This window comes from Mustela nivalis (genome assembly GCF_964662115.1).
Source record: "Mustela nivalis genome assembly, chromosome: 6".
NCBI classification, from domain to species: Eukaryota; Metazoa; Chordata; class Mammalia; order Carnivora; family Mustelidae; genus Mustela; species Mustela nivalis.
In genome coordinates this window covers 128,769,961-128,785,325 of record NC_139025.1, presented here as the reverse complement: position 1 = coordinate 128,785,325, position 15,365 = coordinate 128,769,961, and the positions used below count along the sequence as shown (strand labels likewise).

The 15,365-nt window shown below is 49.1% G+C and overlaps 1 protein-coding gene across 8 annotated transcripts in view; it reads right to left on the bottom strand.

Annotated features, from left to right (window-relative positions):
- Positions 1-15,365, bottom strand: part of ADAMTS17 (ADAM metallopeptidase with thrombospondin type 1 motif 17) — a 327,093-nt gene that overhangs the window by 11,188 nt on the left and 300,540 nt on the right. For 6 of the 8 annotated variants that reach the window (XM_082736454.1, XM_082736458.1, XM_082736455.1 and 3 more), the window contains 2 exons: positions 10,465-10,669; positions 6,387-6,539 (listed from right to left, as the gene is read on the bottom strand). In XM_082736454.1, coding sequence (XP_082592580.1) covers positions 6,387-6,539; positions 10,465-10,669 — 358 coding nt within the window. Of the gene's footprint in view, positions 1-6,386; positions 6,540-10,464; positions 10,670-13,766; positions 14,437-15,365 lie in introns of those variants that run through there. The other 2 variants (XM_082736460.1, XM_082736461.1) reach the window with 2 other exon arrangements.

Sequence of the window (15,365 nt, the reverse complement as noted above, 5' to 3'; positions counted from 1 at the left end):
GCCTGCCTCCTGCCTCCTACACACACCGTCACCATGTGCAGGCACCACTTTACAGGACCTGAGCCACATTCAAAAGGCTGTTGTAAGACATCAATATTTGATAGGCTCATGGAAGAAATGAGAGTCTGATGAGAGACAGCAGAGCAGAGATGTGGGACCTGTGTCCTCCTGACCACAAGCCCTGTTTGGGGGTCACCGATAGAGCATGTGTTCCATAGAGACAACAGCTTCTCTGATTCAATGGCAAGGTCCAGGTAGTGGCTAAAACCCAGGCTGCTGTGCAGGGGAGAGACACCTCTCTCTGATCCCTTGCTCCACACAAAGGCAGCTAGTTTGACAAAGGTTACTGGGTCAATGGAGGGACAGCAGGGCAACAAAGGGGGCAGAGGCATCTGCTGTTAAACTATTAGCTCGCTTCCATGCAGGTACCTGTCCTGGCAATTTCCGGGGGCTCCCCTGCTCTATTGGAAGCTCATTTCTCTCAACTGAGCAGATATGGGCTCTAGACTTTTCTCCGGAACTCGGTTACCTGGTGGGAGGCTCTGTTCAGCCACACAAAATGTTCCACACCAAAGGGGTAGTCTGGCCTCTCCCTTCTGCCCCTGCTCTGAAAAGCAATGAAACGTGATGACCCTCCTTTCCCTGGGTGCTTATAATCCTATGAGTAACATCGAATGGAGGACTGGCTCTCTTATCTTCATGCAGAGTGCTGGCTGCCTGAGTGGTATGGCTTCACACAGTCCAGAAAAAGGTCCTGATACTGCTGATGCCTCACACACTTCCTCTCTGATGTACAAGTTTCTTTTTAATAAGGACTCAATTTTTTATTTCACAAATGAGGGCAGACAACAGGCAGGACCTCAGAGAGAGAGAGAGAGAGAGAGAAAACACTAAAGAGAGATTTATACTACAGTGTGAGTGACTGATACAGAGCCCTTGGAGGAAAAGGTTGTGAGAGACAACAGGCAGATACCTGGCTTTCTGATAAGCACATGCCTGTGATGGTTCGAGCTGCAGGCATCTTAGAATTCAGCTCCTCCATGTTTCAAGTTCACAATCTAAAGCCCTGACATTATTATGCACCTGAACAGTGGTGTAGGCTGAACAAAAGGTGGATTAAGAGTCAGAAAGCAGGGACCAAACTCTTAGCTCTGCCATTTTTTAATTGTGTGACCTTGGAGGGAAAAAAAAGCCACATCAGCACTGTGAGCCAGTTTCCTCATCTGTAAAACGGGGATGGGGCCAAATGAGATAATATGAGTGAATGTATTTTGTTAATTCTAAAGCACTAGGGGATGTCAGGGGCCACTACCACTGAGCCCAAAAGAAAGAGCATCACTCTCCACCAGCAACCCCATCCACAGCTGTCCAGGCAGAGGATGCCTGCGTCCCACAGCACAGTGTGCACACTGGACCAGGCGACTGAGTGTCATTGGCTAATGTCAATGACTAATGTCATTGGCTCCTTGTCGGTCCATACCTGGGCTGGATCACTGTCCACTCTCATACCCCCTGACCAGGACAGGTCTAGCACGTTCTCTCCTGAGAAAAGGAGCTCAGGAAATGCTGCTTGAATCACAGAGACTTGGCTGCAGACCCCCAGCCTTGCAGAGTGGGGTGTGGGGTCAGGCCCCATCCAAGAAAGGAGGTGCAGGCTTTGGAAGTGGTGTAGGCTGAAGCACTTTCTGTAGCAAACCACTCTTGTTCTTGCTAAGGCCCTGGAGCTGAAAGCCCTGTCTCCCTGCCCAGAGCACAGGAAGGCATCTACCAGCTGTCTGAACAGCACGGGATAGCAAGGTAGGAGCGAGAGGCTCTCCCTGACTTCTTCCCTGGGGTGCGGCAGCCCAGAGGCTCTTGTGTGCTCACTCCTTCCCCTGACCTCCCAAGGCCTCTAGGAGGTGTTGTGATTTCCAGATCACAATCTGGGGCTCGGGTGTGAGGGGGCACACCTGGGGCCTGACTGAGGCCTTACAGTCAGACCAGCTCCCTTCCACGGGACCTCCAGTGGCACCAGGAAGTCAACGGTCCTTTGATCTCTTCAGTGAAAGGGAACGCCATACTCTTAACGCAGAGAGCCAATGGTTTTCTTTAAAAACACCATCCATTACAATCCCTCCAGAATAATTTGTTTCTAATCAGAAACATCCCATCATCTCAGTGGTGATTAATGCCTCCGGTCTTGAAACTGAAACATCTCAACTCGTGATCAAAAGTCTCACTATTCTAGAAAGAAATGTGATTTCCTCCTCTCCCATTTTAAGTGACATCTCTCTGCCCCCAGGTCGAATACCCAGCATTTAGCAGGTGGAAACAATGATTTGCACAGATCTGGAAATAGCTGGTATCCCAGGAGGACAGGTCATTTTTCAAACATGGCAGAGAGTAATAATGCCCTCAGCAGGAATGGGAATGTGAGGATTGTCCCACGCAGGGGACCCAGGTTGGGGTTCAGCCATGTGCTGAGGCTGGGGGAGGGGCCTTGCCTCCCCACAGTTCTGGGTGCTGTTCTCAGGCACCCTCACCCAGCTACTGGAGAAGACTGGTGCCAGCCCCTTCCCAAGGGATGACTGGTCCTTCCTGCTTCGGTGGGGGCAGGACAGCACCTGAGGCATGTCCTCAGACTGGCCCGTCCGTCCACTGGCCCGTCCGTCCATCACCTCCCTAGAGACATGCTAATCTTTCTCAACAGCACCTTGGGGCCAAGTAACAGGAGATTTCTTAGAAGCAAAATGTCAAAGTTTCTAGATCACTGAGGCTCTGACAGTCCTCAGAGTTCTATTGACTTTCCTTTTGGGCAGCTTGTTTGAAGCCTTTAAAGTCTGGCACGTGGCGGTTTGGGGGCTGGTTATAGAAGAGGATTTAAAAGTGTACCATGTGTGTGATGAGGGCACTGTCCACAAGCCGTGAAGCCAAGCTAAGAGGTCAATGGCAAAGCAAATCTAGTCCAAACAAGTGTGAATATCAGGGTAACATTCATCCAGTGGAATCCACTTATGTTGGACAGTTGCCCAGTGAATGAGGACCAGGACCCCCCTGGGGAACTGTATCCTTTCCATTCTCCAGAGAAGAAATGGGGAAAAGCAACAGGCAGATTTTTAGAACTGTGCTGTACAGATCTCTGCACCTGGGGGAAGGGCAGCCCACCTGGTGATGGCAGTGGAGGAGGGAGTGGTGGCGAGGCCAACGGTCAGGGTGTGGTCCCCTGGTTCAGTTCTGTGTGGCCCCTGCCCCATCATGCTCGCTCCCAGTACATTTGTGCCTATACGGACTTCCAGTTCTGGGGCCAAGTTCTCACTTTGGGAGGTCAAGTCTTCCCTGGGCCCTAGCTCTGGCCAGACCTGCTGGGGACGGGGCAGCTGGAAGCATGGGAGAGCACGCCCCCCTTCCATGCTGAGTACTCTCCCTCTTGGTCCTGTGTGCACCAAGCCAGTGCCATCAGATACCAGCCCTGAATAGCAGCCGAGATCATCACAGGCCATCAAGCTGTCCTGTTTTTATGGCCAGGGGTCACTGATCAAGCTGGCTGTGCTGAAGAGTAGGCTCTGTGGCCTTCCAATGCCTTACTTTCCAGAAAGCTGGGAGGCATTATTCACCATGGCCTGGCTAGTCAAGAGGCCGGCCAGCTAAGGGCTTGACCTCACTGGTGAACCTGGTGGGAGAGGGAGTTTGCTGGATGGCAAACCAGCCTCCGCAGCCAAGGAGGGGCGCTTGAACAATGGAGGAGGGCGAGTGGGGTAGCATGGTGTTGGGCCTCTCAGGTATGACTTACATTCATATCCTGGGGTTCTGTACCTCCCCGCACCAGGAAGTTCAGGGTGTTAAGAAAACCGAAGTGTCCATCTGGTCTTCGAAACCAGAATGGTGAGGCTCGAGAAGGCCAGGCTCTGGAGAGCTGATGACCGTCTGTGGGACATGCTGTGGCTCAAAAGTACCATCATAGGGCCTCCGGAGTGCTTCTCCATGTGGCCTGAGCTCTGACTAGTGGTTCAGGAGCTTGGATTCTGGCAGAGGGGTATAGGCCAGTCCCTTCATCTCTGAGCATCTACTGCCTCTTCTAGAAAACAGGACTAAGGACCTGGCTGGAGAGCACAGGTACAGGGGTAGACCTCAAACAGAAAACTACGCAAGGTGCCTCATACTCTGGTGGCTGCACATGGCCCAGGCCCTCCCTGAACCCTCCTCCCCTCTGCTTCTTGCCCAGGGACATCTGTGACCATGGAAGTCCCCCTTCACTAGCACAGGTGACATGTGGGGTGTGACCACAGGACCCTTCTAATTCCTTGGGTAGAATGACAGCTTTGTTCCAATCCACACCTGGATATTTGGAGTCTGGACAATGGTCTTCTGCCTCTTACTATGTTGGAGAGCTCCCCTTCCATGTCTTCTGACAATTCTGACACAGAAAACTCCCAAGTGTTTTCTTGTAGACTAGAACCCAAACTGTTGAGAGCTCACTTCCATTTGGCTGGGCCTTTGGGATACACTGGTGACCTTTCTCAAGCTGGGTCTGACGCCCTTGTCTAGGAGACATTTCTTGGCACGGTTGTATAAAAGGCTGGGCCCTCTGATTGATAAGACAAAGTCAGATGAGGTCAGAACAGGTTAGTCCTGGGGACTGTGCCTCACCACAGTGTAAACACTGGGTGCTGGGTTTGGGGCTGAGATGTCCAAGAGCTACTCACACTTACTATAATGCCTTGATAGCTCCGAGCATCTCTGAGAAACAGGCAGGGCCAGTGTTAATGAGTCTCTGTTCCAGAGATAAAGAGAATGAGGGCCAGAGAGGTTAAGATTTGTTAAACAGTGCAACAGAGCTGTAACTCAGCCCCTTGATGCCTCGAGTCACAGGACTCCAGCTTCTAATGACATTTTTGCAAGGCCCTTGAAGTGAAGTTCAAGTGAGGCCTTCCTCCAATGGAAGACACATCCTGGCAACTCCATCCTAAATGTTATTACATGCACGCAGAAACTGGACTGTCGGCCCTGGTTCTATTGCTCTGGTTAGATCTACTGATCAGGGAGTAAATAAAAAGGAGGTGTTTTTGGTCTTCCCCAAATTTGCAGTTATCCAGAGGCTGCATTTTAGCACAGCTGGCAAACTGAAACCTGACCTATTTGGCTTTTATGTCCTCCAGGGGCTTGGAGGAGACTGTATGCTCACTTGCAGGAAGGTGGCATTTCTGCAAGGGCCTGATCTGGATAAGTCTTGCTTTCCAATGACCAAACCATCTCTCCTTCCACAAAGCAGAGGCAGAAAGCAAATTATTGTCTGGACCAGGCAGCTAAATCAAAACATAGAGTGGCTGGAGGAGTGTGAGGGGCTGGGGTGCCCCTTCCTGGGGAAAGATGCCAGGCCTGCTTGGCCCCAGGTCATGGTGGCCAAGCAAGGACACAGGCCACACTGCCACGTTGCCAGATATCTAGATAGGAGCCACAAATTCAGATTTTCAGGTGAAACCACCGTGTTTTTAAATGTTGGTAATGAATTCCAGAACGTTTATGATATCGTGCAGGCCACACAAAAACTGGGGGCAATTGGGCCACCAGTTTGCAAACACAGGGTGAAGAGACATCAAGAGAAATAAACAGGGAGTCTTCAGTTGCAAAGACCAAAAAGGAAACATAAACATCCTTGAAGCTGCCATTAGAAATTTCCCTCAGCCAGTCAGAGGTTATCAGAAATTCTACAGTTCTTGGGAAAGAGTTCTCTAGCAGGCCTCCTGGCCGGTGGTCATGTGTCACAGCAGTACTTACCTCAGCACCCACCCCCCTGGCCCGGAAAACAGGCATCATAGGTATCAGGTTCACAGAAACCAGGGGAATGAATAAAAGAGCTGAAGAGGAAAGCAGTTTTTGTGTCTGATTTACGTTGCAGTGCCGTTTCACCATCTCTTCCCCCAACCCCGGGCTGCAGGCCAGGCTCTGGAAGATGGCCCTTCCTTTCTGCCACACCCTACCCTTCCAGAACCCCCATCCCTGCATCCTGTGGGCCCTCACCCAGGGGTCCTGAAAGTGAAGGGAAGTGCTGTTTGCCTCTGAGGCCCCTCTGAAGCCGCCTCAGCCAAGGCTCCCCCATGTTTATGAGGCTTTTGTGATGGCTGGTGGCCAAGTCCCCCACGGAATGTTGGGGCACAGCCAGCACGCAGCACAGGAAAGCCAACTGGCATCGGGAGCACCCTGCTTCATGCTCTGAAGGGGCCTTCGGTTTCCTTCCGACTGCACGCAGCACAGGGGCACAGGCAGGTGCAGAGCCTGGAGAGAAAGTGAACCTTCCCAGGTGGCCTGGGACTGCCTCACGCCATGGAGGCCCAGGGTGACTTCCAAGCTCTGGCTTGCAGAGTGTCCTGCGCTGCTGGGCAGGGTGGAGATGCAGACCCGCCACTCACCTTGGACCAGTCTCCAGTCTTCCACTCGTAGCAGCCTGAGTAGTCCTCGCACACCTCCTCTGCTTTGGGCCTCGTGGATGCGTCGCATTTTCCTTGTGAATTGGTGCATGTCACAGTTCGTTTCTGCGTCCCTTTGCCGCAGGTGGCCGAGCACTGCAAGACACCGTTGGGATGTTTGACCCTGTCTGGTTCAGTTCAAGGTCATCAATGTCTATTAAGTTGCAACCGTGTGCCAGACCCAGTGCTGGGGATGCAAGGATGAGGATGCTTCTATAGGCATCTAGAGTCTGAGGCACATGGTTCCAGCTGTGACTCAGCCAAGTGACCAGGGATGGGGAGAGCTTGAGGTACCCCAAAGACCAAACTCAGAATTTACTGGCCTGCTACCAGGTCCAAGAGACCAACACAGTGGAGAAGTTCAAGGGGCAAATGCTGGCGGATCCCTTCAGTGGAGCAGGGGACAGGGCCAGGGAAGCCAGCTTAGGACGCCCATGCAAAGACTTCTGACGCCCATGACTCCTCCTGGCTGGCCTCCAGCTCCATGCACACTACCTGGGCCAGCCTGGGGCAAAAGCACAGGATCGGGGCAGAAAAGGTGGAGATGCAAAGCCAAGCCATAGGTGACTTTCACCTTAGGCCGTTGGTAAGGTCTTGCAGAGAGCTACAGTGACTGTGTTAGGTGTGGATGCCAAGAATGTCACCGAGCAATGGTCCCTGTGATGATTTACCTACTTCCCAGGAGACACTGCAAGAGAAAGTATGGTGAGGGGACCCAAAGAGGGCCTGAGGAATGACCAATCATGTGCGAGCCCTGAGAGTTCAAGATTCCCACTCCCTCGGGCAGGAAGAGCCTTGGAAGAAGGGAGGAGAGATGGGGTAATGGGTAAACATGGCGGACCTGCGGGGTGTAGCTGGACCCAGCTTCTGGCATGCTCCCTCTGAACTCAGGGAGGGACCTCCCCAGGCTCCGACAGAGCTTACCACCTTAAAACAAAGAAGGAAGCCCAGGAGGACAGACCTATGACCTTGGGAGGACGGGACTGACAGCATACATGATCCAGCCAGCAACAGGGGGCAACACAGCCTGCAAACCCAGGGAGCTCTCCCTCCTATTTGTGGGGTACGGAAGCCCTGCACGTCTCTACCACAGAAACAAAATGTCATTTGTGGAGATGGTGGGCTGAAGGCTGCATTCTGCCAAGAGGTACAGACAGAGTGAACCCCAGGCTCCCAACAGCTGGGTCCCAGAGCTATGTGGGGGGACAGCCCATCCACTGTGGTAGCACAAAATGGAGCCCTCATGATTCAAGCATCTGCTTTCATACTTGCTTGATTTACCAGAAACATAGAGCAGTGATATTTTTGAGACACAGCAAACTTGATTTTTTAAAAAGTTCCACTGTGTCCCCTGGGAAAATGCATCTAAAGGACAAAAGTTGTTCTTTATATTTCTATTATTAACATTTATCCCAAAATGTTACATAGCTCTATTTTTCCGATGAGTTCAATTTAGCTCTCTGAAGTTTTTGTTTTGTTTTGTTTTGTTTTTCAGACTTAGCTGGCTTATTTTAGAAGAAACACACATACATCAGAACTGGCTTTGGCATCATCTGGGGGGAGGTGGAGAGCATGCGTATTTGATCCCGTGTGTGGGTGAGGGGTCAGCTCAGAACCTTGGAGGCAAGGGGTCAGTCCAGAGCAGGTGTTACCCTCTTGCAGTGGGAGCCTAGGTGACTGAGTTGAAGGTCAATCTCTCTGCTTCTATGCTTGGTGATGCTCCCTGACCATTTCAGTAGCTCTGCCCACACCCACACTCCTTCTTCAACTAGAAACCTACTTACCACTTCTGCCAGAGTTCCTGCATCATCTTACTTATTCTGCATTCCCTGTCCCTTTCCATCCCCTGCCCTTGAATTTCAGATGCTAATGTCTAATCTGGTTCTTGACCAAACCTTGGTTCAGCCCTTCTGAGCAGCAGCCCTGGAAGCCTGAAGTTTTGAGAAAAGGGCAGCATTGCAGGTGAGCCTTTCTCTGGAGGAACTGAGGACAGGAGACAGTCACTATCTTTTGCTTCCTTCCTGGTAACTGCTCCTCATTCTAACAAAGCTTGGAAGAAGCTGGGGGAGAGATAGGAAGGGCAATCAACAGATGCCAGCTCTACAAAGGCAACTTCTGCAGTCAAATAAATTTCTCTACCATGAGAAATTTAAACCCATTTGTTTCTGGATGAAGAAACATTAAAGAAGAAACATTTAAGGCTTCAGCAGTGGGGTGCCTGGGAGGCTCAGTCAGTTAGGCATCTGCCTTCAACTCAGGTCATGATCCCAGCATCCTGGGATTGAGCCCCATGGTGGGCTCCCTGCTCAGCGGGGAGCCTGCTTCTCCCTCTCCCTCTACCCCTATCCCTGCATATGCTCTTTCTCTCTCTCTCAAATAAATAAATAAAATCTTTAAAGGGGCTTTAGCATGTGGTGAAGCAATAGAAACACCACTTTGGTGAGTATCTCGTGAATGAGGGCAAGATTTGATTCCAAGTTGACTGTTCAGAAAGAGGCATTTGGCTCAAGCCTGAACTGAGCCAGAAGGAGACTGGTGTGGTTACTATTTCAGCATTAGGATCAGGTACACTCAGAGATACAGATGTGAAACTAGAGATATTTCTTTAAATCTTGCTTTAGTTGTTTCACATTTTCCAATCTGGTATTCTTAATGCTATGATGATAGTTGATAATGTCAGCCTTGGTTACTTTGGTAAGGACTTTTTTTTTCTATTAAAAAGAGTCTGAATGGAAAATTTATGACTTTGATCTGATTAAAGCATAAATTTTGTTTGGATCAAGAGCTAGTGATCAAGGACCTCAGGCTCAAGGTCGGGGGCAGGGTGGTGGTAGAACTGCATGCCTGCCCCAACCCCTCCAGCAAGTAGTCCCCCTCCCTAAAAGAGGTCCCCTGAATGTTCAACTTACAATCCTAAGTATATATAAAAAATAAAAATTTTAAACTCTTTTCCCTAAAATATCATAAAGTGCAGGATAAAGTCTCAGGTCTTCAAATGTGTATATGTCAAGATCTGTCTGAAAAGTAAACCCCATTTCTGAGCAGCCAAGGGTAGACTTTTCGCTCATTAAGAATGGGCTGAATACTTTCTTATTCAAAATAATTCCAACTGTTTGGCAATAAAAAAGAACTTTAAAAATATTTTCCACACTGAAGAGTGTCTTGGATTTAGCCTTTCTGACTTTCCTAGAACACATTTGATGGAGGACCTGAGGGAAACTTGCCCTTTATTCAAGCTATTTTTTGTTTTATGGCCAGTCAAAATCATTAATGCAAAGTCAACACAAAGCCTTGAAGGATGATATTAACAAAGATAAAATATTTCCAGAATCAGTCTTTCAAGTTAAAACTTAAGGCTTAACTGACCTCTTTCCAAAATGTTTTATGGCATGAGATATGTGACTCCAACTTGTATACTAAAAACTGTCCCTCCAAGTGTCTGCTTTGCCTCTTATAATCTGCAAAGACTGACACAGAGTTCAGAGAAAACCTTTGAAACTGCCTTCCCAATCTGATGGCACTAGAATTCAAATACACCAAAAGAAAATTAGAAGGTCAGCTGGTTAGTCAATTGGTATGTTTACCTACGTAACTACCTCCCCAACCACCCACCCAAACATCCATCCATCCATCCATCCACCCACCCAACCATCCATCCATCCATCTACCCACCCACCCAACCAACCATCCATCTATCCATTCATCCATCCAACCACCCACCCCACCATCCAACCATCCACCCATCATCCATCCATCTTTAAATGAGAATTTTCTAAGGAACTGGGATTGAACTGTGGTAAATATTACCAAAAACATACATATGATCAAAAACACATTACCCATGTTTGTTTAGCCATATTGTCTTCTCAGTTGGAATTTAGGAACACATGAGCTAGAATACATCTTTTTTAGTTAGCTAGGGGCTGGCAAGCACTGTGATACTTGGGATTGAGTCACAAATAGCATAGAGGGAAAGGCACCATGTTGGGGTCCCTGTGGACAAGGCAGCCCGGGCACCCACCTGTGACCACTCAGATGCCTCCCAGATGGACAGGCAGTCCTGGCCTTCGCAGCTCTGCACTGGTGCTGGCCGGGGGCCTGGGCAGTAGAGGGGCCGTGTGGTGACGTGGGTGCCGTCTTGCAGCTGGTATACGCAGGTTACCTCACGATGCTGGATCCCCTTCTCACAGGTAGCTGAGCAGGGGCTCCATGGGCCTGCCACCCACCTGTCCAGGAGAAGGAAAGACAATGAGAGAATAACCGGGAGGGGAGGCCAGCTGCCCCAAGGGGCCTTCCAGACACATCATGGAGTCTTGGGCCTGTAGCATGAGGGAGGGAAATGGATATAGAGAGCTTTGCAATTCTGAAGTAGTAGAGCAGAGGGAGTCACATGAGTTAAATGGGTCAAAGGCTTATTCAAAACAGAAATCCTTCTGCTCACAACAGCTCTAAGGCAGATATAATTATTGGTCCTGAGTGGTTGCTCTCCCTAGGGCGGGATCACATATCCCACCCACTGTCTACGTCATGTTTTGTTCAATGGGGTGTGAGTGGACATGAAGCTGGCCATTTCCCAGCAGAAGCTTCGAGTGTGATTGTGTGGTTTGGCTCTGCTTCTCTCTGTTTCCTGCCCTCTGCCATGAGAATAGCAGGTCCCACCATGGGAATCTCCGACATCTGACCTCTGCCATAACAGGACATGGCTGTCAGCCACTGAGAGGCTCAGGTGGTTTGTGACTACAACAAAACCTGACCAGCACGGTCCCTGACAAAGGACACCCAGGGCCAGCTTGAACACACCAGGACCAGGGACTTCCTGGTCCTCCAAAGAGTGGAGGGCCTTCTTGGGTGGGGACAGTCATTCTTGAGGAGGCAAGTTGTGGGCTGGGACAAGACTGAGCTGGTGACAGTGCTCCACTAAAATTTGGCTTAACTGCCTTCCATTTCAATGACCAGGGTCTCAGCCTGGTGTGGCAAGAAGCTAAGCTATTGGAAATCACGATTTCTCAGGACACAAATGGGGCTTTGAATGCCTTTTTGGGGACACAAAAGGACCCTCTCCTCTGTCGGTCCCTGCATGGGCCTCAGATCCTCCCAGCTCCCAGGAGCTCACCACTTGACAACATGGCTGAATCCGGGGTGCCTGGGTGGCTCAGTGGGTTAAAGCCTCTGCCTTTGGCTAAGGTCATGATCCCAGGGTTCTGGGATTGAGTCCCGCATCGGGCTCTCTGCTCAGCAGGGAGCCTGCTTCCCCACTGCCCTGCCTGCCTCTCTGCCTACTTGTGATCTCTGTCTGTCAAATAAATAATAAATAAAATCTTTTTTAAAAAGGGCTGAATCCACTGATGGCCAGGTCTGATAACCATTCAGTTCTTCCTCATTAGTTGGAATAGCCCTAAGCTCCTGAAACCAAATCTGATCATGTTCTACTGTTAGAAATGTCGGTGGTGTCTTCCACCCTGGCAGGGTTCTTGAGGGGACACTGGGTGGTGCCAGGCCTCTCTTCATTTCCAGGTCCAGCTTACTTGCTCATTCATCTATCCCAGCGCGGCACATGCATGGAGGGCTTCCCATGTGCCAGACACTGTTCTAGGTTCTGATGATGAGGCAGGGAACAAAACAAAGCCCTGTCCTCTGAATCTTAGCCTCCCGATGGGGACAGACAGTAAACCAAGGAAGGATACAAAGTAGACTATATATAGTGTATAGTAGATCTATATATTTATGTCAACTATGTCTATCAGTATATATACCCAATATATAGTTGATATATAGAGAATGATAAAGATATACAGAATGATTTATAAAGAATGATAACACAATAGACCATACATAGTGTATACTATACATCATACATGAAAAGAGAAGATGCCACATGGTGGGTAAATGCTTTAGAGAAAAGTAAAGCTATGGAGGGAAGACCGGGGAGGAGGTGAGGGGTGAGCACTTAAGGTGGCAGGGATGGTCCCATGGATAAGCTGACATGTGAGCAGAGCCTAGAAGTAAGCAAAAAAGTCATCATGTAGTTCCTTGGGAAAGGACTGCTAGGCAGAGGACACAGTGGGTGCAAAGGCCCTGGAGAAGAGTGTGCTGGCAGGGCTGAGGAACAGCAAGGGGTCTGGTGTGGCTGGGGGAGGGCTGAAAAGAGAGAGGGGCAGACAGAGGAACATGGGAGAGGACAGGGTGAGATTCTACAGGCCCTGGTTGGCCACTGTGGCTCTTGTTTGCATAAGATGCAGTCACATGGGGTTTGGTGAGAGGAGTGATGTGCCCTCCAAGCTCAGAGAGGGTCATTCTAGCTCTGGGCAGATACCAGTCTACAGGGCAGCAATGAGGAGACTACTGCACTAGTCCAGGCAGGAGATGAGGGTCATTTTTATTAGCTGGGGGTGGTGGCAGTGGTTGGGCTAAACTTTGAGAAAATTTTGGGAGCTACCCAGGCCCTCTCCCCTCCACCTCTATTTTGTTCCTCCTTGTCTGTTAGTGCAAGCTCAGGCCTTGAGCTCAAGCTCTTCTGACTTCCAGTCCCCTTGGTAGAGCTCCTCACTGTCTTCTAAGCCCCTGCAGGGAAGCTCTTCTTACCAGATCCCTTGCCTATGCTGTGGGATGGAAGTGACCGTGTCTACCCTGGAGTGTGAGGACAAGGGACATATTGCCTGTAAGCTGCTTACACCAACACCTGGCACACTTAAGCCTATATAACTCTTGGTAATTGTTCTTCTTTATCTCCTCAGTAGGTGATAATGAAGTCCTAGAGAGCAATGAGCAAATCTTGCCCCAATTTTAGCCTGGACAACACTCAAAATGAAACCAACTCCTACCTATTTTTCCTCTTCTGGTCTTAGGAGTAACAGGATTGCCTTCTTAAATATTTGAAGATAGCTCTTTTGTTCCCCTTTTAAGTTTTCTCTTAACTTGATCAGGATAATTTGCATGTGGCAGATTCTGAATCCTTTCCCTTCTAATTCTCTAATCAGTCACTACTATTCTCAAAATGAATTGCTTTGTTGTGGGCAAAATGGCCCAGATGTGGTCTGAAAGCATCAGGGGAGAATGTGATGATTTTTCCCCTCTTTAAAGGGAGGCTCTGTGTTCATTAAAGTAGCTCAACTCCACACTATGTCTGTTTTAAACAAGCAGACTGCACCTCTGTTGCCTCCTATGACTTCTTTTTTTCCTCTCCCGAACTGACTCTCAGCCAGATTTCCTTTGTCCTGACCTTTTGCCATTGACTTTGTGAATGCAAATGTGAGGTTCTAGCTAGAGACCTGTTTGGTGCTACTGCATTGACCTCAACCATGGAAAAAGCTTCATATCCTCCTGTTTTGTTTTTTTTTTAAGATTTTATTTATTTATTTGCGTGTATGAGAGAGAGAGAACATGAGGTGGGGGGAGCAGAGGGAGAGGGAGAAGAAGACTCCCTGCTGAGCAGGGAGCCCCATGCAGGGGCTCGATCCCAGGAGCCCAGGATCATGACCTGAGTTGAAGGCAGACTGAGCCACCCAGGTGCCCCCTAACTGGAATTCAGATAAAAACTTACAATAAAAACACTGATGGGAAAATATCTGGGTGCCCCTGCTCATGGCAGCATTATTCATGGTAGCCAAAAGGCGAAAGCAAGCCAAGTGTCTGTTGGTAGATACACAGGTAAACAAGGTATGCTAAGTACGTACCACGGGGATAGGATTCAGCCTAAAAAGGAAGGCGCTCTTGTCCCAGGCTGCAGCATGGATGACCCTGGGGGACATTATGCTGAGCAAAATAAACAAGTCACGAAAGTAGACATCCTGAATGATTCCAGTTGGGTGAGGCAACTGGAGTAGATTCAGAGAGACTGAAAGTGAAATGGGGGCTACCAGGTGGGAAGGAATGGGGAGCTCATGTTTAATGGGCGTGGAGCTGTGCTTGCACAAGAGGTCTATAGACTTCTGGAGACGGTTGGCTGTCATGGCTGCACAGCTCTGTGAACGTACTTCATGCCACCGAACTGTAACTTAACAATGGTTAAGGTGGTAAATTTTTTTTAAATTTCAATGTCTTTTTTAATTAAAAATTTTTTTTTTATTTTCAGTGTAACAGTATTCATTGTTTTTGCACCATACCCAGTGCTCCCTGCAATCTGTGCCCTCTATAATACCCACCACCTGGTTCCCCTAACCTCCCACCCCCTGGCCCTTTCAAAACCCTCAGATTCATTTTTAGAGTCCATAGTCTCTCATGGCTCTCCTCCCCTTCCAATTTCCCTCAACTCCCTTCTCCTCTCTAACTCCCCTTGTCCTCCATGCTATTTGTTATGCTCCACAAATAAGTGAAACCATATGATAATTGACTCTCTCTGCTTGACTTATTTCACTCAGCATCATCTCTTCCGGTCCCATCCATGTTGCTACAAAAGTTGGGTATTCATCCTTTCTGATGGAGGCATAATACTCCATAGTGTATATGGACCACATCTTCCTTATCCATTCGTCCGTTGAAGGGCATCTTGGTTCGTTCCACAGTTTGGCAACCATGGCCATTGCTGCTATAAACATTAAGGTACAGATGGCCCTTCTTTTCAGTACATCTGTATCTTTGGGGTAAATGCCCAGTAGTGCAATTGCAGGGTTATAGGGAAGCTCTATTTTTACTTTCTTGAGGAATCTCCACACTGTTCTCCAAAGTGGCTGCACCAACTTGCATTCAAGGTGGTAAATTTTACATGTATTTTACTATAATTTAATTTAAAAAAAGTGATGGTTAGAAACAGGAAGTAGAGACATGAGAAAGGGACAAGGAGGTGAAGTGTCTCTTCTGTCCCAGGGAGGCATGGATGAGGCAGGAAACAAGGCTGGTGCTCAGCTCCACGCAGCCATGTTGTGGCCATGAAACACCCGTGCGGAGCATCCTCACAGCCCTGCCTGAGAGATGGGAGGAGCTGGC